The sequence below is a fragment of the Notechis scutatus genome, chromosome Z (assembly GCF_049901735.1).
Source record: "Notechis scutatus isolate UNSWTSFEM ecotype Mainland chromosome Z, rNotScu1.2, whole genome shotgun sequence".
Classification (NCBI taxonomy): Eukaryota; Metazoa; Chordata; class Lepidosauria; order Squamata; family Elapidae; genus Notechis; species Notechis scutatus.
The window spans coordinates 109,911,945-109,939,329 of record NC_142025.1 but is presented as its reverse complement, the minus strand read 5'-3'; the positions used below and the strand labels follow the sequence as shown (position 1 = coordinate 109,939,329).

The 27,385-nt window shown below is 43.8% G+C and overlaps 1 protein-coding gene across 1 annotated transcript in view; it reads right to left on the bottom strand.

Moving 5' to 3' along the window:
- Window positions 1-27,385, bottom strand: part of PLOD3 (procollagen-lysine,2-oxoglutarate 5-dioxygenase 3) — a 56,212-nt gene that overhangs the window by 9,362 nt on the left and 19,465 nt on the right. The window contains exons 2-14 of the mRNA XM_026683942.2: window positions 26,520-26,611; window positions 25,692-25,828; window positions 24,723-24,886; window positions 22,557-22,669; window positions 12,235-12,298; window positions 10,532-10,629; window positions 9,187-9,288; window positions 8,800-8,931; window positions 6,961-7,082; window positions 4,429-4,533; window positions 4,188-4,313; window positions 2,989-3,130; window positions 760-873 (exon numbers count right to left, since the gene is read on the bottom strand). Of these exons, the coding sequence (XP_026539727.1) occupies window positions 760-873; window positions 2,989-3,130; window positions 4,188-4,313; window positions 4,429-4,533; window positions 6,961-7,082; window positions 8,800-8,931; window positions 9,187-9,288; window positions 10,532-10,629; window positions 12,235-12,298; window positions 22,557-22,669; window positions 24,723-24,886; window positions 25,692-25,828; window positions 26,520-26,611 (1,511 nt within the window). The remainder of the gene's footprint in view (window positions 1-759; window positions 874-2,988; window positions 3,131-4,187; window positions 4,314-4,428; window positions 4,534-6,960; window positions 7,083-8,799; window positions 8,932-9,186; window positions 9,289-10,531; window positions 10,630-12,234; window positions 12,299-22,556; window positions 22,670-24,722; window positions 24,887-25,691; window positions 25,829-26,519; window positions 26,612-27,385) is intronic.

Sequence of the window (27,385 nt, the reverse complement as noted above, 5' to 3'; positions counted from 1 at the left end):
CTCCCTGTGATGTCTCCCTTGGACGACTCCTACGGCTCTTTCTTGGAGGCCGACTTGAGGGACAATGAGCTCATTCTTGGCACATCAGGAACCAGAGTTAATTACTGACCCTGAACAACAACTAACCCTGAACGGATGGCAGAAAGAGAATTACGGGCTTTGGCTGGGGACAGCTTGCAGGCCAGTGAAGAGGAGTGGGAGGAGCTGTCTGCCCTGATGGATCTCAAAACACACAGGGCAGAGAAACTAGGAGGTCTACCAGATTGCTCAGGAGAAGGCCCTGCCCCTCTTGATGGGCTGCACTGGGAAGCTATTTAGCATGGCAGGCTGAGGGTGGCCTGCTGAGAATGATGTGATTGGGGGTCGTGGCTGTGTGTTTGTTCGTGTTTCCTGCTTGAGAGTTTTGAGACTCTGAACTTCTATAACCCGTGAGATAACGTGGTCTTAAAGACTTTCAATTTTTGCCTGGAGGCTTTGTGTACGTTTATGAGACTTACTTGTTTGAGCAGTTTGCTATTTGTTTTATGGACTAATTGGCCTTTTTCTGAGGGATTAATCTGGGTTTGCTTGTGAATGGCTTTGTTTGGAACAGTTCTAAATCCGCGTGAAGAGAACTGCTGAGGAATACTAATAAAACTCTCCATATACCACACCAACTTGTCTGTGGGAGGGATTGACACTCCCAGATCTAGGCGCAGGGCTGGATGAAGGAGATTGAGAGAGAAAAGGACCCCATCTTGTGCAACTGGGCATGCTCACCAAAGGATTTTCAGAAATCTGCCAGAGCTCAGGATGTAGGCGGGAGATGTTGTATCTAGTGGTGGAAATAAGGCGTCCAAAATCATCCCGGTTACTAATATGGAGAAAGATGCCCTGTAAAGAAGAGGAAGAGCCAAATTTAGGCCAAATTTGCACAGTCTTGGGATCCCAAGCACTCACATGCCAGGGATACCAAAAATGTTCGAAATAAATATAAGTAATATAAATATAAATATACACAAACATCTTTCACAAATGTCATGTGCTTGTTCTGCAGATTTTTAAAAAAAATCTTAGAGCAGCATTTCTCAACTTTGATAACTTTGAGAAGTGTGGACTTCAAGGTTGGCTGAGGAATTCTGGGAGTTGAAACCCACAAAAGAAATTCTTAAAGTTATCAAGGTTAATAAATATCTCTTTAGAGTATATTTTGGTCTGAAGGAAATTTCTACTCCTTAAGAATACATCAGAACAGTCCCTGGGGAAAATAAAGGTAAATTGCTTATAAAACTACTATTTATAAAAAAGTATACTAAATCCAAACTACTTCTTTTAACAATAGTAATTGGGAGCAGAGGTTCCATTGCTATGCAATGCTGTCGTAAAGTGAAGCATCACATGACCACATCTCTTAGTGAAGGCAATCTCATCAGTCGCTCTGCCATTGTTAAGCAAGGACTGTGGATTGTTAAGCAAGGATCTCCTTGCAACTTTCTGCTGGCTCCCAACTAGTCAATGGAGAAGCCAGCAGGAAGTCCAAGGTCCCAGACAGGCTCACCAACAGACTACTAGACAGGTAAGTGGTTGCTGCAGCACAGTGCAAGTGTGGCAGGGCTGGGGGTGGGGGGTTGCTGTCAGGTAAGGAGGGAGGTGCTGCAGGTGCCAGGCTCTTTGGAAGAAAAAGAGGCAGGATTGCCAGCAATTTACCGGAGAGACGTGTGACCTTCTTTGCTGGCTTCCCCAATGACTTTGTGTGAAGTCATCAGGGCAGGTCATGATTGGTGATCACATGATCATGGCACACTGCAACCATCGTTAAAAGTTGGCTGTCAAATGTCCAGATTGTTTCCTGAATTTTGAAGACCAGTCCAAACTACAGGTAGTCCTTGACTTATAACCTCAATTGAGCCCAAAATGCTAAGCAACACATATGTTAAGTGAATTTTGCCCCGTTTTACGACCACTTAAGGGTGGTTAAGTGAATCACTACAGTTGTTAAGTTAGTCACACAGTGGTTAAGTGAATCTGGCTTCCCTGTTTACTTTGCTTGTCAGATAGTCGCAAATGGGGATCACTGCAACCGTCATAAATATGAACCAATTGCCGAGTGACCAAATTTTGATTGTGTGGCCATGGGGATGCTGCAAGTGTTGTAAGTGTGAAAAAGCTAAGTCACTTTTTTCATTGCCATTTGTTGTAACCCGCCAGCGGCCAGCAGAACTAGCAGCAAACTCGGACAGTGAGGAGGTTGGGGAAGAACATGGGCCAGTCCTGGAGTCTGGGGAAGGTTCCAACAAGTGCTCTGCATCGGAGGCAGAGATGGGGCCAGGGCTGTCTGACAGTTATCAGTTGCCTTCAGAATCAGAGTTCAGTGGGACAGAAGAACAGCTGGAGCCTGTTCCTGATGTGCTCATGCGCAGAGCTGCCAGGAGAAGGGAATAGTTAAGGAACAAGGGTCTACTCAGGAGTAAAGGCTCAGGTGGACGGTGAATGGCCCCTCCCACAGGGAATAAAGAGGAGTGAAAGGGGAGTGGGGTTTGCAGAAGACAATTAGTTCAATTCATTAGAGTGAAGTTCTGTTCCTGACTTCTTGCCAAGAATTGCTGCTACAGCATGGCATTTGGAAGATATCGGCCTGGCAACTCTCCAAGCCTGATAAAGGTCTGTAGTTGTGAAATCTCATGAAAGGCTGTTTGCCGGGACTTTGCTGGAGAGGAATTCACTTTGACCTAAATAAAAGGGGTTTTGATTGGGACGAGGAGTCTGCTTCATGATCTTGGGAAGGCTAGGTCAGAACAACGTTGTTACCTTGAACAGTTGCTCAACAAACAGTTGTAAGTTGAGGACTACGACATTTAGCACCCTCCCAACTTTGAACAGTTGCTGAAACTTTAGTTCTCAACTGAAGACTTCTGTAATAGACTTATAGTATCAATATAAAATACAAAAAACAACTTAAGAACTTTACTCTTTGGGATGAACAGCCTGTGAGGACACTAAAATTCTCACCTTCTCCCGCACACTTTTACAAAAGGCCATGTCCGGATCCGTGTCCTCCAAGGTGAAAATATTGCGTTGGGGCAACTCCTGCCTTAAGATCTCCCCTTTCAACAGGTAGGCCTGAGAGATATAGGGCACGTTCCACACCCCACTGCAATAGAGGGGAAAAACACCATGAGAATCCGCAGAACCACAAGCAAGGCAGCAGTATGGGGATCGGAAAATTAAAGAGAAAAGAAAAAGAAAAGCATTTCCTTTTTCAGATTATGCCAAGGAGTATTCAGTCCGAAATTCCAGATGCAACAAGGCTTCTTGGAAGACCACAGGGAGGGAGATTGATGGAAGCCATCTCTTTCTCTTGCCTCCCAAGAAAATATGATAGTTAAGATAAAATAAGATAAGATGAGATGAGGTGAGGTAAGATAAGAAGATAAGATAGATAAGGTAAGGTAAAGTAAGATGAGAAGATAACGTAAGGTAAGGTTGTTTTTCAGAGGTGGGATTCAGCAGGTTCTGACCAGTTCTGGAGAACTGGTAGTGGAAATTTTGAGTAGTTAGGAGAACCAGCCAATACCACCTCTGACTGGCCCCACCCTCATCTATTCTCTGCCTCCAAAGTCCCAGCTGATCGGCTGGGCCTTCTTTTGTTGCCCTGCACAGAAGAACAGAGCTGGAAAGCAGGTTAGTGGAGTGGGGAGGGAATGGGGATTTTGCAGTATCCTTCTCCTGCCATGCCCACCAAGCCATGTCCACCAAGCCACGCCCACCAAGCCACGCCATGCCCACAGAACTGGTAATAAAAAATTTTTAATCCCACCAATGGTAAGATAAGATACCTTTACAATTGAAGAGTAGCAATAGCACTTAGACTTATATACTGCTTCACAGTGCTTTTACAGCCCTCTCTAACTGGTTTACAGAGTCAGGCTATTGCCCCCAACAATCTCTTATTTTACCCACCTTGGAAGGATGGCAGGCTGAGTCAAGAAGGGGACTCTCCCTAGTTTATTGGTATGTAAAGGAGACAGTGGGAGATTTGTACTTTCAGACTTGCGAGATTCTAATAATTAGCCTCACAATAAAGCAGAATTTGGTTAACTTTCTTGTCTGGTGTACATGGGAAAACAGACACATCTAGCTGACTTGTAGAAGTCTTGAACTGTACAAAAGCCCATCCAACCATCCAACTGTTTAAAATTCCTACTCACATTCTCTTGCCTTGCACCAATTCCACGTAGTCCTCTGACCGGGCATAATATTCATCGGGACTCAGGGCTCCCCAAAAGTTGGACCAAAGCTTGCCATACCGAGACACCATGGGAGCAATCACATACCTGGATGGTGCAGAGGAGTAATATAGAAATCAGGAGTGAAAAAGCCAGTGGTTGGGAAGAGAAGTGATATGCATCTAGGCTGAGAGCTCGGGTGGGTATGGGAACGACTGCTTACTTGTTCTCCTGCATAAGTATCTGCAGGATTTCGGGATTTGTCACCACCACGTCAGCATCAAAGCTGAAGTAATAGTCGCAGGTGGGATCCTGTCGGCACAGATCCCTGGAATGCAAAAAAAAAGAAAAGAAAAGAAAAGAAAAGAAAAGAAAGGAAAAGAAAGGAAGGAAGGAAGGAAGGAAGGAAGGAAGGAAGGAAGGAAGGAAGGAAGGAAGGAAGGAAGGAAAAAGAAAGAAAGAAAGAAAGAAAGAAAGAAAGAAAGAAAGAAAGAAAGAAAGAAAGAAAGAAAGAAAGAAAGAAAGAAAGAAAGATGGATTAGAACTGTGTTTCTCAAACTTGCCAGCTTTAAAACTGGTGGACTTAAAGATGGCAGGCTAGCTGGGGAATTTGGGGAGTTGAAGTTCACCCATCTTAAAATGGCCAAGGTTAAAAACCACTGGATTAAAACGTTGATGCTTTGCTGACCATTTCTCTCTGCTAACCGAACACAGGAGACCTTGTACAGGTGGCCCTCGACTTACTACAACAATCGAGCCCAAAATTTATGTAGCTAAGTGAGACATTTCTTCAGTGAATTTTGCCCCATTTTATGACCTTTCTTGCCACCATTGTTAAGTGAATCACTGCAGTTGTTAAATTAGTGACATGGTTGTTAAAGTTAAATCTAGTGTCCCCAACTGACTTCGCTTATTGGGAAGATCACAAAGGGGATCACATTTCAACCCCGGGATATTGCAACAGTCATAAATATGAAACAGTTGCTGAGCATCTGAATTTTGATCAGAAGACCATAGGGATGCTGCCATGGTTGTAAGTGTGAAAAATGGTTGTGAGTCACTTTTCTTCAGTGCTGTTGTAACTTTGAATGGTCACAAAACAAATTGTTGTAAGTCAAGGACTACTTGCAGTTGTTATCTGCAACCTCAATAGACCCATCTCACTGATGAAGTTAGTGACATCTGGACTCCTTTGTTTTTCCCCAGGAAGTGAAGTATTTTCTTGTTCCCTTTTCTAGTTCCCCACTGGGCTACAAAGGCAGATGAAATCGGTCAAAATATTGAGAAAGACACTGAACACATGGAAATGTCTTCAGTTCTCGACTTGGCTTACTTTAGCCCTTGAAAATGCTTTGGTCTTCTCTTCTCGCCATCTCAAAAAGCTCTTTTGCCTTTCAAAAGACTGTAGGCGCACGAAAAGTGGGTTAAGAGTTAAATCTAGCTAGCAGGAACCAGCAGTTCTCAGACTAGACAGAACCATTATGTAAATATGGAGCAGGTCTCAAGCATGAGAATACAATGGCATTTTGGTTTTTGGGGGGCTTACAGGGAATAGAAGAGTAGCATTTAAATCCTGGAGTAGACAAGTATCTCAGACTTGATTTTTATTCTCAGGTTTAGGCAGATGTTCCCCACTCATATGGCTTTTATTGTGTTAGGAACACGATCACTTCTCAAGGAGTGGCGTGGTGGCCTAGAGGTGGAGCTCTTGCCTCGGAATCAGGAGGCTATGAGTTCGATCCTAGGTAGAGGCAGATATTTTTTTCTCTCTAGGCACAATGAGAATATATCTGCTCAACAAAATTCCGCACTGGCAACAGGAAGGGCATCTGGCCAGTAAATATTCTACTAGGTCCATTCAGTTGCCCAGACTCCATCCCGCAAGAGATTATTGTTAAAAGAAGATGATGAATACAGCCATTTATCAGCATGTGTTAATTCTGGGGACTTCTGGAGGGAAAAAAACATCTGCAGAATCACAATTCATTGCTATGTCGCACCTGAAATCTGGGAATAATCAAAACGGCATCTGAAAAGTAGCGCTTAGTAGCCACAAGCAAAGCTTTCTTGGTTGAATTTCTGCTGGCCGTGTATGGGGCAGGGGGATATGATGCCAGCTCTATTGAAAATGTGCCTTGGCATCTCTGCTTTTGCTTATGGCATGCTGTTCCCCTCCCCATCAGACACACACAGCGTGCTTTCCTAGCCATTTTTGATAGCTGAATCTGTCATTTCTTACACTCTATTTACCCAAAAGGTGCTTTTTCAGGAAGCAACTGGAATTTCTTGTTTGTTTGTTTTTTGAAGACGTTTTGCTTCTCATCCAAGAAGCTTCTTCAGCTCTGACAGGATAGTGAGTGACTGGGAATCTCTACAGACTTCTAGCTATACAATTTGGGATGAACATCCTTGAATGGGATGGAAGTAGGAATGCATTTCCAGAGGAAAAAAAATACAGACTACAGGAACCAAGATCAAGGTGATCCTGAGGACATGATAAACCTCCAAGTGCTTCAAAGACCCTCTAATGACCCTCTAAAAAGGATGGAAATGACGAGCTGTCTGCAAAGAATATAAATCCTTCCATTCCCTACTATCCTGTCAAAGCTGAAGAAGCTTCTTGGATGAGAAGCGAAACATCTTCAAAAGAAAAAAAAAACAAGAAAGTCCAGTTGCCTCTTGAAAAAGCACCTTTGGCACAACCATGACCTGGATGACTGAGAATCTCTACATCCTTACACTATTATTTACTTACATAGCCATATCTCTGGCTTCGCCCTCACTCAGATCTTCCTCTGGGCCTATTAGTTTGATGGTGTCAAAAGCCTTGCGAAGTTGATCCCATTCAGCTTGGATGTGGGGCTCGTGATACACCTCCTGGCAAAATGTCAGACAGGTTTATTAATGTCCTTGGGCTGCCAAGATGGAAGGGAAGCTCAAGGTTTGGGTAAAAGAGGTGTAATGGCATCTGTGAATGATTTTAGGAGACAGAAAAGAAGAGCCACAGACTACAATAACGATTCACAATGTCAGCAACTTGAAGATGTGTGGACTTCAACTCCCAGAATTCCCCAGCCAGCCGTGCTTTCTGGGGAATTCCGGGAGATGAAGTCCACATATCTTCAAGTTGCTGAAATTGTGAAACTAGGCCAGGCAAATGGTCAGATAAGAGACAGTTGAGCCTGAACAAGAAACAGGACATGGCAAACATCTCAGAAGCGTCCCTTGTTTCGAAGGGTCTTGGTGGCGCAGTGGTTAGAATGCAGTATTGCAGGATAATTCTACCAACTGTCAGCAGTTCAGTTCCCTGTCAACCCTGAAGCTGACCTGACCGAAGCCATTTTTGACCGCTTCGGTGTTGCCACACTGGAGCTGAGGAATAGGGAAGGTGGATTTGAGATAGTTGGGATTCTGTAGCCAAAGCAAAATATTTTCTCTTGGGAACCAAAGACATTCTCACACCTGGTCAGAGGAAGGCAGAGTGGTATTACTTGGCTACCAGACTGCACCGCGATTGGACCATGTGATTGTTTTGAGAAAGTGGAAAACTTTTACTTTTAATTAGGTGAAAATCATAGAAGTCTTCAGAGTCGGTTTTCTCCAGATCTGTGCCAATATGATATTTCCAATAAAGCTATTTGAAGAATCTACCTGATGTTTGCCATGTCTTGCCTTGCAGTTTTGCTCGATTTGGATCTATTACTTGTAACCCTGACATTCTCATCAAGTTGACTCAGCCTTATGTAAAATGAGGACCCAGATTTTTGAGGGTAATATGCCAGCTATGTAAACTGCCTAGAGAGGGCTATAAAGCATGTGAAGTGGTATAGAAGTCTAAGTGCTATTGCTATTCTTCGATTGTAAATGTGTGGGAGGAAAGGTATACTTTCCACTAATGTAACCGTATACTAAAACAGAGCGAGTAATCCTGAGTATGCTTTCTGTCAAGGCTACCTCACAAGGTTGACAGGCAGGCAGTGGAAATAATAGGATGGCTCTTAAACCTCCTCAATTCTCTTTCTGTTTAGCCACATTATATTCCAGCCAGCTGGAACTTTTCTACAAGCTAGAAATATTTTATTACTTGAAATCTCGTAGCACCGATTTGAATTGTTTTGTATTTTATATTTTTGCAGACAGTCTCAATTTGCCAAGGGTTAATTTTTCTTTCTGTCCCTTTTGGAAATATGTTTCTATACTTAATTATAACCATGCTAAGCTTGGTTATTGTACATTTTTAACATTTTTTTTTGAGATCTCTGCAGATTTCAGCTTCATAACTGGAAGAGAGGGAAGCTAACATCTGTTCCCTGTTCATTTCCAATCCTCCCCCAGGGAATCCAGAGTTACAACCTCTGCAATAGATACCATGTCCAGCTGTGGATCTCATTCCAGTGACACACAGCTGAAAAGCAATCGGTATCAAGGAAATTACTGAAATAAAGGAAGTTGAGCAATCCCAGAAGTTCCCCATAACATAATAGTCCTCTAGATTTTTGGGAAGACCATTCTCATCATCCCAAGCTGACAGGCCCATGGGCTGATGGGAGTTGCAATCTAAAGTCAAGGAGGGCTGCTTATAGACTCAACTCACGTGGTTGTGAATGAAGAGGCTGAGGTGAGAATAAGGGTAGTCCAAAGTCAGAAGACGCTGAAGAAACTGAGGCAGGAACGGTATAGGCTTTTCAATAAAGACACCCAGCAGAACACGTGGATATGACTCTTTCTGGCAATGGAGGACAGAAAAGAGATCTATGTCTCAAAGCTCAGACTAGCGATGTCTAACCTTGGGAACTTTAAAACTTGTAGACTTCAATTCCCAGAATTCCCCAGCCTACATGGCCGACAGAGGAATTCTGGAAGTCCAGAAGTCTTAAACTTGTCAAGGTTGGACACCCCTGGCTTAAGATCCTTACCAAAACCCATCTGGGTCATATTCCTCCCCTACTTTCAAGCTCTACCAGGATACCCAGAGACTCACTGGTAAGTCCGACATATCCAGGAGGTCATCATCGCACACTTCACAGCCCCCCTCATATGTCCAGGCATTGGGGATGTAATTCCCCAAATAATTCAGCTGTAACTGCATGGAGAGAAGGAAAAAAAATCAGTGAAAGACGGAATGGAGCTCAGTTGCACTAATACTTCTGAAATTGGATTCTGCTTTAGAGCTCTTAACAAGTGAGTAAGGAAGGAAGTGAATTTGAGATCTTTGGAGAACAATGAAGAAAGAGCAGCCTTGTTTAGCTCCCCACTCCCTGAAGATGTAGAAACTCAATATCAACTTCCTAAGCAGGCAAGTACGCACAGACATTTTGCTCTTTGCTGAAGAGGTAGAAGATCTGACTCATACATTATTCAATTGCTGTTTGTATAAAGGGGCGAGAAATAAGTACCTTGATCCATATATGGTCCAGTGAGAGGCCCATATTTAAACAACATACCTCATGGGTGGCCAGAACCTGAAAACAACATTTAATACAACACGATTTCTAACTAAAATGGTCCCACTGTGATTGGCATAGGTGGGCCTGATTGGGGTAGATTCCAGGGGTGGGATACAGAAATATAATTTTGTCTCATTTTATTCTATCTTACATATTTATGTATGACATTTTTGTATTTAATCCTATAACTATTGTATTTTATCCTACTCTCATTTTAAATTGTTTAGAATTTTATTGGTAATATGTGTTTGAACCTATACGTTGATATCAGGGGTGGGATTCAAAAATCCCAACAACTGGTTCTCTGCCCAGTTGCTGGGTGGGTGTGGCCATGGTGGGCGTGGCCTACCAGAACTTCCAGGAGGGCCATTTCTCACCATCCCCAGAGTCCGGAGGCTTCCCTCGGCCTTAGGGAGGGCGAAAACAGCCTTCCCAGGCTTTGGAGATCCCCCGGAAGCTGGAAACAGGCCAGTTTCCGGACTTCCAGAAGGGGCATTTTTCGCCCTCCCAGAGCCTCCAACTGGACCCTGCACTTACCTGCATCCAAAATTGGCCATGTGGAGTCTCCTGGGAGGGCCGGGGTGGGTGGGGCCAGCTGGTTGGTTCAACTACCGGTTTGGTGAACCAGATGTAAATTTAACATCTGGTTCACCCGAACCAGCTGAATCCCACCCCTGGTTGATATGGCCTATAGGCTAATCCATCCGTCTGTCTGTCTGTCCGTCCGTCCGTCCGTCCATCCATCCATCTATCCATCTATCCATCTACCTAGCTATCTATCTATCTATCTAGGTGCAACCTGCTTCACAGGATCTTTGAATGGAGTCAATGTCTGGGTATAAACATTGTGCAAATGTAAATTGTAAAGGGACAACTTACCTTGGTGGGTCCATTGCCATGGACAACCACAGGAAGGGTATCGTATGCAACATTTCGGGCTCGCACACGGGTCTGCTCAAATTTCAGCACAACCTCTTCTGCAAAACCAGAAAAAAAAAGTAAAAATGAGCCAGTTTGGAGTCGTGGTTAAGTTGCTGGCTTAGAAGCCAAGATATTGTATATGAGTGCTGGTCCTCCTTTAAGCACAAAAGCCAGCTGGTGACTTTGGACCAGTCACTCCCTTTCTGCCCAACCAACCTTGCAGGTTTGTTGATATGGGGAAAATAGGAGGTAGGAGTATAAATACGTATGTAAGCCAGCTTACATATATATTACACAAACACAGTATGTAATACAGGTAGGTATTACATAGTTGCCCATTGTGTGCGAGTTGGAGAGCTATGTAAATATGTTTAATAAATAAACAGGGAACCCAGGTTGATATGGAGTTTAACAAGTGGCTAATTAGACTTAAACTAACTTTATTGTCACTTTAAATGTACACTAATCAGCATACATTAAAATGAAATTTTGTGGCATACAGCTCTCAAAGGGTCACCGCCTCCAATATGCACTATATAAACATGACAAACAAACACACACACACACACACACACACACACACATATATACACACCCATATATATTATATGACACAGAGAAACAACAGTCTACTTCAGATGTATGCATGTATATGGAAAGAGAAACGAATATTGTGAGTTTACCAGACAGATGGCATAGGGAACAAAGCTGTTACAGAATCTGGTAGTCCTGCTAGAAATACTTTGAAACTTCCTCCCAGAGGGAAGCAACAGAAACAGACCTTGAAGTGGGTGTGTGGGATATCTAACAATGCTTTGAGCTCTAAGCACATAGCACTTATAAGCAGTATCCTGAATAACGGGAAGTGAGCTTCTTATAATCTTCTTGGTTGTTCTTATCACTTTCCATTTGGACTTTCTATCTGAGGCACTGGTTGTGTTTGGTGGTGCCATGGTGTATGTGTATGTATGTACATTGGGGTTTTTTAGATTGTGTCATTTTAATGTTGAAAGCTGCCCAGAGTCCCCATGTGTGAATTAGGTGGCTCTATAAATTTCTTTAAAAAGTAAATAGGTGTGGAAAACATAATGACAATTAAATAAAATGATGATGATGGTAGAAATGGATTCATTATGTCAATTTCTTCTAATCTAGATGGTGCAGAGAGACAAAGATAGCAGGAGTACTGCCTCTCATTCTCCATGATGACTTGTTCTGGCTTTCTGAATCCACCAGAGATACATCAAAGGATACTGCTGGTCATCCATAGTGGATGTTCTTCAAACCCATTAAATCATAATAGCCTTAACAAGAGGTGTCCGTGGTGTATCTCTGTGCACAAATGATAAACAAATCAAACCAACACCTTTTGGTTATGTGCATTGTGATGTTGTAAGCACGTATACAAGGTTGGTGGTTGCCTCATGCCATTAGAATAGTTGCTTTGTTTAAATTGTCCAGACAGCCCTGGTCTCCTTCATTCTGCTCTAGGTGAAATTTCAACTCTACTTGGGTTTGTTAAGGCGACAAGTCCTGTATTTTGAGATCTCCAGGTCACAAAATTTCCCAAGCACTGTCTACTCCTTTCCTGTTTGTCTTCGAGCAGTTCCTCCTCTGCAAGACATATTTTTGCTGATTCATTGGGAGCACTATTTACTTACCAATGGCCCCATTCAGGTTCTGGAAAATTTTGGATGTGTGATCCAAGGTGATCCCGTATTTTTCCTATAAACACAACAGTGAGGAACTAAGATCAGAGTCCTTTCCTTACACAACTTATTCTTCTTCTCATCCTTCTACAAAACCCTCCATGGTCAAGTTGGGAAGGACACTGAACTGTAGCTTAGCAACATAGGAATGACATAGGAATATAAATCCTTCCCTTCCCCACCATCCAGTCAGAGCTGAAGAAGCTTCTTGGATGAGAAGCTAAACATCTCCAAAGAAAAAAAAACAGAAAGTCCAATTGCCTCTTGAAGAAACACCTTTAGGGCAACCATGACCTGGATAACTGAGAATCTCCATAGACAGGTAGCTTAGCTAACAATTCTACTATCGACCGTCTATGGTGCCTTATTTGTTATCAATATTGGTGATATATTTACAAATACATCTTATTGCGAATATATAATTACTACCTCTTTTACATTTTACGTTGTTTACTAATATATTTTCTATTTTTGTTCTATCCAATCATACCAGCATTCCCAGCTTCTATAATATTCTGATGTTTCTTTTTCCTTAAGTGCTAAGGTTAACTTATCCATCTCTGCACAGGCTGTTATCTTACTGAATAATCATTTCCTCTATTGGAATATCTGCTTGTTTCCAACACTGTGCAAAGATTATTCTGGCTGCAGTAAGAATATGCAGTATTATATATTTGACTTTTTAAGAAATTTGTCTATTAAATATCCCCAATAGGAAGAATTCTGGTTTTAATTCAATTTGCTCCACCATTATTTCTTCTAACCATTTTTTTAATTCTATGCCAGTATCTTTGGGCGTCAGTGCAGGACCACCACATGTGAAAAAATGTTCCCTGTTTCTTTTTACATTTCCAGCAATTCGGATTCATGTTAGGAGACATTTTCGCTATTCTCGAGGGTGAGAGATGCCATCTATAAAACATTTTATAGGCATTTTCTTTATATGTTGCTGATTTTGTAATTTTATTATTCCTTGTCCAGACCTTTTCCCATTCTAATAATGTAATGCTATGTCCTATGTTTCTGCTCAAAGCTATCATGTTGCCTTTGACTACTTCCTCTTCTAATTCCATCTCTAATAAGTAATTGTAAAATTTAGTTATATTTTTTTATCTGGACCTAATAGGATTTTATCTAATTGTTGTGCCTTAGTATAAATTCCAAAATTTTTCTTGTCCTGGCTATATCTATTTTGAATTTGCAAATAAGCCCGACGGTCTACTTGTAGCCCTTGTTCTTGGAGATCTTGCCATGATTTTAAAGTTCCTTGCACATCAAGAAGGTCTTTGTATTTTATCATTTTATTAAGATCTAGATTATTTGGATGTATCATCGCCTCCATCGTTGAGATCCAGTATGAGATTTTTAAATAATGTTTTATTTTATTTTATTCCAATTAGCCAATAAGGAATCTCTAATTATGTCTATGGAAATACTGCTGCTTAATTTTTCCAGTGTCCCATAAAAATGTGTGCCATCCCCTCTGTAAATCATGGCCTTCTAAAAATAAGATCCTTTTATTCGACAGATTTACCCACTCTTTCAACCAAAGTAAGGAGGCTGCACTTTTTTCCTTTTTCTTTTTTTTTCTGTGTGTTGTGTATGTGTTTGTTTGATATTTTAGTTCTATAATCAATAAAGTTTGTTTAAAAAAAAGACAGGTAGCTTAGCAATGTGGTGAATTGTAGATCTAGACTCAGTTGTTAGTATTTTGTAAAATTCTTCCTGGCTAGAGCTGCTCCTTCAAAAGTGGGGTGGGAAAACCTGAAACTCAATTTAGCAACTCAGCCCATTGGTCACTATATAAGTTGACTTTCTGATCATATTTTAGATTCTGCTAATCATATGTTGCACTAAATGATATGCATTTCAATTTTTCAGAGACTGGTCCTGCTCCCACAACAGACTTAAAACAGATAGCAAACTTTCTTACATTAACTATTCAAAAGCACCAGTTTGGAGAAAGGGCGTTGGTACTTACCTGACACGCCCGTTCTCCTTGAGCTGTGAACAGCATCCAGTAGTGGGAGGTGCTTCAGTCTCTGCATGTCTAGGCTGGGCTTAATTTGTGGAACACTCCTCCTCCTCCACGGGACTCCTCCCCAGCGTACCCCAGTTTTGGCGAAGATGAGAAAAATAAACGCCCTCGTCCTCAATGCCCTAACAATTCATTGGCCGAAACAGGACCCCACCAGATGGAAAAAGGGTGGGGCTGGATGCTCTTCACAGCTCAAAGAGAACGGGCGTGTCAGGTAAGTAGCAACGCCCTTTCTCCCATGAGCTGTTCAGAGCATCCAGTAGTGGGACATACCAAAACTTGGCCTGTCCTACGGGAGGGACTCCGTCTGGCCTGGAAGCCCCTCCTGGTCCCTGTGGACCCGTTGCAGAACTCTTCTGCCAAAGGAGGCCTCAGCGGATGCAAACACACCTATTTTATAATGCCTAATGAATGGCGATGGAGAGGCCCAGGTTGCGGCTCAACAAATTTCAGTTATTGGTGCCTGTGTGGCCCATGCTGCTGATGTTGCGGCGCTCCTTGTTGAATGAACTGTTATGCCCCTGGGCACCTACAGTGATTGAGACTGATACGTTTTCGCTATCGTGGCCCGTAGCCAACGGCCTATTGTAGAAGGCGAGACCTTGCATCCCTGAGTGTTGGTCTGAAATGACACAAATAAGGCTTCCGTTTTTCTGAAAGCCGCTGTGCGGTTAATATATATTCACAATGCTCGCCTCACATAAAGCCTATGCCATTGTAGTTCCAACCCTTGGGATGGTCTGGGACAAAAATTAGGAAGTATCAGCTCTTGTGCCCTATGAAAAACTGAGTTAATTTGGGGTATAAACGTAGGATCAGCGCGAAGGACCACCCGGTCAGAATGGAAAACACAAAGATCTTGTCTGATAGACAAAGCTGCAATCTCCGAAATACGACAAGCAGAAGTGACCGCTACCAGGAAAACTACTTTATACGTCAGAAATTGGAGACTTGACGATTTCAAGGGTTCGAAAGGGCCTTTAGTGAGTGCGACGAGGACCTTCTTAAGATCCCAGGTGGGATAATGGTGTACCACTGGAGGGTGTAAATTTGTGACCTCGAAGGAAACTCTGTATGCGTGGATGATGGGAAAGAGATAGTAGACCTTCACAAGTGAGAACTGATGCCAAGGCCGCCACCTGTCTTTTCAACGTATTAGGTGATAATCCCTTGTCAAGTCCCTCTTGCAAGAACTCTAGGATTTGAGCCACAGATGGAGAGATGGGATCAATTCGAGACTTGGTACACCATTTGCAGAAACTGGACCATGTGGCATTGTAAATGTGAGTTGTTGAGGGGCGTCTGGAAGCTTGGATAGTGGCGATAACTCTGTTGGAAAACTTTTCGTCAGGTGCAACCATTGAGGATCTGGATGTTGAAGGGGTCCCTGGTTTAGCGAGACCCTGGCTGGCAGAATTCTCCATGATGTTGATACGGATAGACTGCGGAGGTCTGCAAACCACGGCCGTCTGGGCCAGTAAGGAGCTACTAAAAGCAGCTCCGCCCTCTCGTCTAGCAGCTTCTGGATGACCTTGGGAAGCAATGGAAGTGGCGGGAATGCATACAGAAGTCCCGGGGGGCCAACGACAGCGGAGCAAATTGAAGTTCTCCGCTCCATGCGAGGGGTACCTGGGAAAAAATCTCGGGAGCTGAGCGTTGAGGGGGGAAGCGAACAGGTCCACCACCCGCTGTCCAAATGTCCTGCGCCTCTTGAAACAGGGTCGGATGGAGGCGCCACTCCGATTGATCGATCGTGGCCCTGCTCAGCCAGTCTGCCTGTGTATTCGACAGGCCCGAAAAGTGCTCTGCTTTGATGGAAAGTAGGTTGCTCTCCACCCAACGACATAAAGCGTTCCACTTCCCGCATGAGATGTTTCGACTGTGTGCCCCTGTCTGTTTATGTGAGCTTTGGCTGTTACATTGTCAGTCAATATTAGTACGTGCTGATTGCGTACCTGTGGAAGGAAGCTGTGGAGAGCCAGGTGTACTGCCCGAAGCTCCAGCCAGTTTATGCTGCACGACTGTTCTATGACAGACCAGCGGCCTTGGGTTTTGAGCGATTTAACATGCGCTCCCCATCCAAACAGGCTGGCATCAGTGGTGATGGTAAGTCTGTGTGGCTCTTTGAAGAGGCAGCCTCTGTTGATGACTGGTCTGGTCCACCAGAGGAGAGATATGAGGACCTTTGATGGTACCTTGACCTTGTATTTGGAGTTGCTTCGGCCGGAGCGCTAGTATGGGAGCAGGAACCACTGGAGGGATCTAGTGTGGAGCCAGGCCCAAGGGATGATAGAGATACATGAGATCATCTTGCCTAACCATTTTGATAGTTCCGCTAGGGACACCCTCTTAAGAACCCTGATCTCCTTAATTAATTGCTAATGCTATTTAGTCTATCTGGTGACAGGTAAACTTTGCCTTCCACCGTATCTATGACTGCCCCCAGATGGGTTAACCGAGTCGATGGTATTAAATGACTCTTTTTCCAATTTACTGAGAACCTGTGTTGTTGTAGGGATTGTAATGTGTCCTGAGTATCTCTGACTGCTTGATGATAGGAAGATGACAAAATCAATATGTCATCAAGATAACACTGGAGTCGTATGGGGATATCACGGAGATGAGCAGCTAGCGCTGCGAGAATGTTCGTGAAGGTCCTGGGGGCAGAAGCTAGGCCAAAAGAAAGGGCCACATATTCGAAATGGTGGTTATTATAACAGAATCTCAGAAATTTATAGTGGGAAGGCCGAATAGCAATATGTAGGTACGCCTCCATCAGGTCTATGGACGTGAGGACGTCACCCTTTCTGATGCAAAGTAAGATAGATTGCAGGGTGTGCATTTTAAACTTGCGATATACTAAGAAACGGTTGAGATGTTTCAGATCCAATATTGCTCTCCACCCCCCCGAACGTGAATAGAAACCTTGCCCTCATTGGTTGGTGGCTACTGGTTGGATGGCTCATATGTCCAGTAGGTGTTGGATAGCTGTTTCCATGAGATTACGTTTAACCGGATCTCTGGAGAGAGGGCATGACATGAAAAAATCTGGGGGAGTGGATTGAAACTCCAGCGCAAGGCCAAATCTGATCATATCTCTGACCCAGGAATCAAAGGTTGAGGAGTCCCATTGGTCCACGAATAATTTAAGGCATCTGCCAATGGGGGTCGGGTCCAGGGAGTTATCTTGGACGCCAAAAGGACCTGTTTCCTGCTCCCTGAAAGGATCTCTTGGATTGACCACCCCGTCTGCTCCTATCCCCGAAGTCAGACCTGTCTGGCTGCTGCCCTGGTCTGAATGATGGGGGGTCTCTGGTATCTGGGTGAAAAGGGTCCCTGGTAAAAGGGCCGAAAGGATCCCCTCTGAAAGGACTGAGGGTTTCTAGAATCTGACTTCCGAAAAAGAGAAGGAAGAATTTTCTTTTTGTTTCGGGTTTCAATTAGTAGCGGATCAAGGGAAGGGTCAAACAGTCTGTCTCCCACAATAGGAGATGAAGCCAGCTTGCATTTGTGCTTAAAGTCCGCTTGCCAATGTTTTAACCATAGTAAGCATCTCGCTGTGACATGTGAAGTAATGGCCCTGTCTGAAAACTTGACATGATAAGTTGCGTCAGCTGAGAATCAGACTCGAAATTACCAACATCCTCTACACTAGCAAACCACCCAAAAGCAACTTATCCAAAGAAGAACAAACTGCACTACGTAACCTGAAAGAAGACACCAGCATAATAATCCTACCAGCAGACAAGGGCAACGCGACAGTGGTTATGAACACATCTGACTACCAAACCAAGTTAACCAACCTACTCCTAGACCCCACATACAAACCTCTAAAGACAGACCCCACCACCTACCTAGAAAAAACCACCAGATCCAAAATAAAAGCCTCCCCCAGTGAAGAAATCCAGCAAAGAATCATACCCAGAGAGAAATCATCCAGATGCCCTAAGCTTTATGGTCTCCCCAAGATACACAAAGAAGGAACTCCACTTAGACCAATAGTCAGCTCCATAGGCTCACCTCTACAAAACCTAGCCAAATTTCTTGCCAAACAACTACAGCCCTATGCAGAATCCATCAACTCACATGTAAGAAATTCATTCCAGTTCATCGAGATCATAAAAGAAACAAAACTTACAACCCAGCGACCTACTAGTGAGCTTCGATGTCATATCCCTCTTTCACCCAAGTGCCAATAAAAGAAGCCTTGACAGCCATCCAAAACAAATACAACCCCCCAGCACATCCTAGATCTGACCAACCACTGTCTATCCAATACATACTTCACCTACAACGGACAAAAATACAAACAAATAGAAGGAGCACCCATGGGATCACCCCTCTCACCTGTCATCGCAAACCTCTACATGGAACACTTTGAAACACAAGCTCTAGAAAAATATGATCACAAACCCAAACTCTGGCTCAGATACGTAGATGACACCTTCATAATCTGGCCACACGGGAAAGAAAAACTGAACAACTTCCTCACACACCTCAACAGCCTACACCCCAAAATACAATTCACCATGGAAACAGAAGCTAACAATCAACTTCCCTTCCTAGATGTCTTGGTATACAAAAAACCCAATGGCTCCCTAGGACACACCATCTACCAGAAGAAAACACATACAAACCGCTATCTACATGCACTCTCACACCACCACCCAGCACAGATCAATTCCGTAGCGGAGACACTCATCTCCAGAACAAAATGCTTAGCTGATGAACAACACCTAAAAACCGAACTAAACACTCTCACCAATGTACTAACAGCCAATGGATTCCAAAGAAAGAAGATTACCCACCTAATCCAAAAAGAAACCCCAACCAAAATCCAAGACAGAGAACAAGAGAGCAGCAAAAGCCCTCCTCCCATATATAAAAGGCACTACAGACAAAATCAGCAAGATCCTCCAAAAACACAACATTAAAACAGCATTCTGCACAAACAGAAAAATATCCACCATCCTAGAAACCCTAAAGACAAAATCGAGTTAGAAAACCAAGGAGTATACGAAATCCCTTGCACTGCCTGCCCCACCACATACATTGGACAAACTAACAGAAGAATAAGTGCACGCGTTGAAGAACATAAGAACTCAATCAAAAAGAAGAACCGACCTCTTCCCTGGTCCAACACCTCAAAGCCACAGGACCTGAGATTGACTTTAAAAATACCAAAACTATCGCCAAAACCGAACACTTCAACAACAGAATAATCAGAGAAGCCATAGAGATAGAAAAACGCCCACACAGCATGAATAAAAGAGATGACACCTCCCGCTTACCAGCCATTTGGAAACCCGCCCTCATGAACAGACGAGTACCTAACATGATGAATGACACCAGACCCACACCCACGAGGGCCACACAAGATGCCACCACCACACTTCCACGTAAAAAGCAGACTCACACCCACACAGAAGATGAGACACGACCACAGACCAGAAGCCGCACTGCAGCTGCATCACTATCCACTTCAAACCCCTCTGAGCCATACATGAAGCGAACTGACCCCCACCATGAAGATGCAGCACGACCACGAACTCGAAGCCAAACAGCAAGATCACAGCTCACCAGCTCAAATCCCCCAGTAACTGACCAACCTGAGCACAACCAAGCCCCCACCTGAACAGAACACACCTCCAGCCAATCAGAACATGGCCAACCCCCAACCAATCAGAACACAGCCAAACCCCAACCAATGAGAACACACCCCACCCAATCAGAACACAGCCAAGCCCCCACCCAATCAAGTCACACCCCCACTAGCAGTTAAAAGGAAGAAGCAGCTGCAAGCTCACATCACTCTGAGAAGCACAGAGCTGAAGACAGAAGCCTGAAGATGATGAATGAGACTTCATCGAAAAGTTGCCTAGATACTTCCAATCTTACGCGGAAGAAAACCCGAAATCATCAGGCTTCTGTATAGTGTTTGTCTGTGAGTCAGACTTTTACAGTGGTTTCAGATTTAAATTTGGGGCAGCCTATTGCTGTGCCAGAATGGTTTTTTCTTCATCCTGATTGGTTGGGAGTCTTGGTCTGTGTTTATTGGTCTCAGAGTTTGCTGTGTTCTGCTTGATTGGTGTCTCTAATATCTTCTGTCTGTTTTTTGGCTCTTTTTGTATCTTGATTGGCTGGCAGCATTGTGTTACTTTATTGGAGGCCTTGTAAAAGTCTGACTCACAGACAAACACTATACAGAAGCCTGATGATGGCAGATGAGATTCTGCTGAAATGTTGCTACAACTTTAAAAGAACAACTACAATGACGTGGGAAAATACCCGAACCAAGAGGCCTTCAACAGCTTCCCTGCACAGGCGGACACAGGCCTAGGTGCTCACTGTTGTGCCGCTGGGTTGATTGGGCTGTGAGGGTTTAGCCAACAAATTAACTGTAGGAATAGCCTCGAATGTAGAAAAAAACCAAGACGAGGGTATAATGATTCCCAGTGTTCCTGAAGGGAACCTCTGCTTGGGACAGAGTTACCTCACACAGCACGAAATGGAATACAGTCGGCGCGGCCATGAGGTCTTAGTAAAAAAAGATGGCCTCCGGCCGTTAATCTTTTGGCCCGCTCCCCAGCAGCAAACTCCCGCCGTTTGAAGGAATAGCCTCCAATGGCTCTTCCTATAAGGCTAAACGGCGGGGAAGGGTGGAAGGCACTAAGCGTTTGAATCCTCCACCCGTGCCGTTCAGAGGGGGAAGGAAAGCGATATGACTCCGTAGTGAGCAAAGAGCTCACGCCGCTGTTCGGGTAAAAGAAACTCTGCGGCTATCTGTCAGAATGGCAGGGTTAGAAAGAGCGGTTGTGGGGAGGGGGCGCGGAGCAGCGCCAAAGCCTCCCACCGCTTTGGAGCACGAATTGGCGCTTCCCTGTAATGCGAGCGATCTCTGACTGCCCGATAAGGAGCCAACGTCGAGAGATCGCAATGCGATTAGAAGGCTAAAGGATTCTAAAGACAAGCTGATTAACTTTCAAACCTGCTAGCAAGGAAAGAATTTTTCCTGTTTCGGCCAAGGAAGAATCACAAGCACTGCCTATCTCTCATGAGGCTGAACCAAAACTGGGGAACGCTGGGGAGGAGTCCCATGGAGGAGGAGGAGCGTTCCACAAATAAAGCCCAGCCTAGACATGCAGAGACTGAAGCACCTCCCACTCCTGGTTGCTCTGAACAGCTCATGGGAGAATACAGGAAATCCTCAACTTACAATTGTAATGGAGCCTGCCCATTATGACCCTAAGTCATGATGGTTATAAAGCAGGTCACCCCTGCTTTATAACCAACCTGATTTTACAGCCTTTTTTTTGGTGGGGGCAGTTATTAAGCGAATCCTGCAGTTATTAAGTGAACCAATTGTTCGTTGTGGACAAATTTTGCTAAAAACTAGAAGTAAATGTGATTCCCCCCCGCCCTGCCGAAAACACATTAAAATATGGTCATGTGATCACGGGACCTTGCAAACAGCCACTAAAGTGCCTAAAATCTGGTCATGTGACTGCGGGGGGGGGGGAAATCCATTGAAACTTCTGAACTGGGTCTAGTACTTAGGACCTTTTCATTTCTAACCTCCAACATATTGAGAAGAGAAAGAGCGGCTGGGGGAAAAGGGCCGCTCTAGGATGAAACTCATTGTCAAAGGAATACAGGTCACCCTGCCCACCCTGCTATAGGAGGATTCGTGGGACATTCAATTCCTGCTATCTTAATGGTTGCTAAGCAACTGAGTTCCCTTCCTGACCTCTCCAGCAAGAATTGAATATCCCATGACTTCTCATATACCAGAGTAGTGGCAAGACTTATGACATCACTAGCTTCTTCCCCATTGGCCAGGAAGGCACAGTAAACATGGCTCAGCCCCTGCAGTTGACCAGAATGTGGGCAGGGTGATCTGTATTGCTTTGACAATGAGTTCCATCCTACAGCAGCCCTTTTCCACCAGCCGCTCTTTCTCTTTTTCTCAATATGCTGGAGGTTAGAGTTGAAAAAGGAGGGAAACTGGTGGGGTTTGGCTGAACTTTAAGCAAGACTAGGACAATTTTAAGCCAGTTCCAGCCCCTGCATGGATATAGTAAAGCCCTCTGTGGAAACAGCCCTGTTGGAGTGGCGATGTCAGAGGTGCATAAGCCATTTTAGCAAGTGGGGAATGAAGCCCAAATATGTTTTAACAGAGGCAGACTGTAAGAAGTGACTACAAAAACCACACAAGGCAGTTACTCCCAGCACTCACACGCAAGGCAGGATCCAAGTAAATGCGTGTGTAAAACAACTGGTCATCATCATCATCCTTGTACTTCCACAACTGGACAATGCGGTTGATCACAGGGGCATAGCCAATGAATCCTGGAAAGCAGAAATGCAATGTGTTTTTAGATGCTGCGTAACAGGGTAGTAGTGCTAAGGACTTGAAACTAGTAAACTTTTTTTTAAAAAAATCTTAAACAAGTGCTTATAAAATACTACACTTCTAGGTTTGGAGAAGATTGGGATTTAGCTCACAAAATTGCCGGCTCACTAAATCATCAGGTGCTTTTTAGTAATCTCGCCTGATCTAGAATTACTTGTGATCTATCAAGATCAGGGGTGTCAAACTCAAGGCCCGCCGGCCAAATCCAGCCTGGGGACTGCTTCAATCTGGTCCATGGAGCCGGCCTGGAAATAGCAAAGGACTGGACCATGGTGCCCCATTTTGGCCAGCAGGGCACTGCAGGAGGCAGCCCAGGCCAAAACAGGGCTTGTGGGGGCCACGCATGGCCCCCCTGTGCCCCATTTTGGCCGGCAGGGTGCTGCAGGAGGCACCCATCCTGTCTCCCTTCCTTCCCTGACCCCCCTGTCCGGCCTGCGGAGGAGAACTACAATGCTGATCTGGCCCTTGAAGAAATTCAGTTTGATACCCCTGATCAATACAGTGATTAGCCTGTCCATGACAAGCTGAGACATAAAAATTGCCTTTTTTGATACACACCAGAGGAAATCAGAGCTAAGGAATTCTCCAGGGCATTTGGTATTCTCTATCCAGGCTGGATTGCTATACCATCCCACAATCTGGCACTGAAGATGAACAATTTAGTGTGCTGAGAGAACCACTGCTTAAAAAAGAACAGCAACTACAAGTTTCTAGACCATATGGCTGCCTATACAATCTTGCAAGTATCCAAAAGGTAAATGGTGGCCTCGGCTTGAAAAATGATGGCAGGAATTGTAAGAGATGCAGAATGAACCTTGAAGGTTTTCCAAGAAGCTTGTTCACACACAAATTGTTCCTTTGATTTATAGGTAGTCCTCATTTTGCGACTACAATTGAGAGTGGCAAGTCATTAAACAAAGTTGTTGCTACAGTATCCCACAGAAGTGAGTACGCCCCCCCCACACACACACACACGTTGTAAATATTTAAGTTGATCTTTTCATGTGACAACACTGAAGAAATGACACATGGTATAATGTAAAGTAGTGAGTATACAGCTTATATAACAGTGTAAATGCGCAACAAACAGCCATTAATGTCTAAACCCCTGGCAATAAAAGTGAATATTAAGTGCAAAGTGTCCATATTTTGTGACCACCATTATTTTACAGTACTGCTTTAACCCTCTTGGGCATAGAGTTCATCAGAGCTTCACAGGTTGCCACTGGAATCCTCTTCCACTTGCACTTAAGAGACCTTGCGCTCCTCCACCTTCCGTTTCAGGATACCCCACAGATGCTCAATAGGGTTTAGGTCTGGAGACATGCTTGGCCATTCCATCACCTTTACCCTCAGCTTAGTAAGGCAGTGGTCGTTTTGGAGGTGTGTTTGGGTTCATTATCAGGGGTGGGTTTCCAAATTTTTTCCTACTGTTTCTGAGAGCACGCTTCGCGTTACTATTATGATTATAATAATAGTTATTATTACTACCTGTAATAATTTGCAGAAATCAAACAATAGCTTCTATTGCTGTACCTTCTGCTAGACTTACACAGCTATGGCTAACTGTTGTACCTATCCACTTTCTCCAAGTTCTTGCTAAAGTCAATACAGGTAGTCCTTGACTTATAACCATTGGCTTAGAGACTGAAGTTACAATGGCACTGAAAAAAGTGTTGTATGAACTTTTCCCCGCACTAATGACTGGTGCGTCATGCCTGCAGTCACATGATCCAAATTTGGACACTTAGCAACTGGCATGTATTTAACTACGGTTGCCGGGCAAAACTTACTTAACCATCATCTCGCTTAGCAACAGAAATTGTGGTGGTAAGTTGAAGAATATCTGTACTATTTCAAAACGTGTCCTTCAGTTCCCAGAATTTAAACCCCACCACATCCGTATTGGCACGAAACAGGGTCTTCCTTGCATGGAGTTGGGAATGGCCCTGATTCCACCCTCACCCCACGGCACCCTGAGCCCTTTACCTCCAGAGTTTAAGAAGCGCTTCCCAAAGGTGACCGGTGGGTACTTTTCAGCCAGGGACCATTCCGGCCAGCAGAAAATTTCTGCTGAAAAGACCAGGTTGCTCTTAAACTGCAGGAATTTCCAAAGAAGTTCAATTGGACTTCCAGCCAGGATCACATCATAGCTAGGGTGGAAAGAAGGCGTGTTTTGAGTCAGTGCTTGAAACAATGGGTTCCTCTTTAGAAATCAAGGGAATGGCTGGGACAGGCAGATGGAGAACCCACCCTGGGCCAATTTCAACTTATGGGCTGTGGCTTGTAGGCCACACAAGGTGGACTTTGTAATAGTTGCAATATGGTTTTTGTTGTAGTGTTGCATTGGCTAACCAACATGGGTTTTCTTGTGTTTTAAATTTGCTTTTTCAGATGTATTGCTACTAATTTTCCACAATAAGCGGTAATCTTCCAGAAAAGCCTCCATCTTAGAAACCAGGACTGGCAGGAGAGCATTCAATATGTTGTAGATAAAAGTTTTGTTTTCAGCTGTTCAGCAAAACAAATATTCAAGCGCTGAGGAAGTGTCTTACCGGTACCCATTCTGACATTTTTCCTTTGCAAATGTTTCTTTCACTTTTATTCAAAATATAATGCTCTTTTCCATGGCTATGCTCACATAATATTGGATGCTTTAATTCTGGTGTTGTAACTAGGGAGATTATTAATTTTAAACCAAACAACTTTTACTCTGAGGTTCATTATTGGGCTTCTTATAAGGGTAAATGTAAGCCAAGTTTACGCGTTCCCCTTTTCATAGGGAGACAAATTTTTATCAGGCTATTCTAATAAATTGCTTTTAAATGCTCTTCTGGCTCAGTTGCTTATTAGAAAAAATTAGCCGAGGCAAAACCTAGATCCAGATTTGGCTAACATGAGAACATCACCTCGCACATTCTCCTCTTATGGATCCAACCCAAGATTGATCAGCCTTACCTGTCCACAAACATGACAATAAGATCCTCTTCATTTGCGTATTTCTTCATTTCAGCCTTCAGCCATCGGACCTTCTGACCTCCGCCGACTGTCCGAGCAACATCACCTCCTTTCCAATCTTCACCGAGCCCTAAAGTCTTGAAGAAACGTTAGGACAACTGGTGAGACAGGTGAGGGAGGGGCTGCCACAAGGAAAAGAGAGTCAACCTAATCTCCAAAGCATCTGAAGGCCAGAAAAAAAGCAATGGGTGGAAACTAATCCAGGAGAGAATCAACCTAGAACTAAGAAGAAATTTCCTGACAGTGAAAACAATTAATCAGTGGAATTGCTTGCCTTTAGAAATTGTGGGTGTTCCAACACTGGAGGTTTTTTAAAAGGGACTGGACAACGCTTTGTCTGAAATGGTACAGGGTTTCCTGCTTGAGCAAGAGGTTGGACTGGAAGTCCTCCAGGATCCCAATTCTTTTAGATGCCATTTTATTTTTTAAAAAAATTTCTTCTAAAAAAAATTTGTCTTCTAAGTTTGAAATTCAGATGCTCCTGTTCAGGAACATGACAGGTCACACAGCGGCTTCTCCTAAAATGCTGAATTTTCCACCCATCTACCAACCATACTGTGCTTGAGGTGACCTAGATGTTTCAGGACTACAACTCCCAGAATTCTCAGCCACTGTGGAATCCATAGGCTAACTTTCTTTGACTTGTTCTCCAAAAGTACCCTACAGATTGCAAAAAGGCAGAAATAGCAGAGCTCAGATTAACCCTTCTAGTAGGCGATGTTCCCATCCTCCCCTTCTCTTTTTTTCAATAATATAGAAAGTACACACCTTGACAGTGTAGTTGAAATATTTTGTGGTACGTAGAAAGCGCCGGTAGCCCTCTGTTTTCTCTGTGGCAGCAGTCAGAACCAGGAGCTTCCCTGCAAACAGCACGGCAACAGAGGAATTAGATAAGGGAATTCAAAATGAGAAAACAAGAGGGGGAAATCAGAGCACTGTTTTTAGATCTATCCATTTCTTCTTCTAGCAAGCCCAGGAAGGCAGGTTTAGAAAAATTCCCCAAATATTTCAAATGCTTTGCTATTTAGTGTGCAGGAAGTTAAAACACATTATTTGATTGCCAAGATTTCAATTACTTGAAGATGCTGAACTCAACGTGAACCAGAGAAATTCAAAAGTGCTCTTTTCCTTCCAACCTTGTGAGACACATTCTTTAATGTCTCTGCTCAGATTCACCCAACACCCTGTATTTTTCCTTCTAAAAGCCACACTGAGTTCAGGTTACACTGAGTTTGCAGAAAGGGACACAACTAATCCTCAACTTACAATCATTCAGTTAGTGGCCGTTTGAAGTTACAGGGGCGCAGAGGGTGGGGAATGACTTATGGCCGTTTTTCACACTTATGACCATTGCAATGTAGAAAGTTAGCACCCACTCCTCTTCTAGAAGAATGAAATATTTTGGGAAATATTTAAAAAGGCAGAATATTATATTCCCCTGGATGAGAAATGGAGAAACGTGCTCTTAAAGAGACAGAAAGCAGCCTCCACCCTCCTTGATAGCCCACAGCAGATGTCAGCACTTAAGAGTTAAAGAGATAGACAGCTCTTTCTGGTTGTTAGTTACCAAGTTGTGTCTGACCCATCGCAACCACATGGACAACATTCCTCCAGGCCTTCCTGTCCTCTACCAT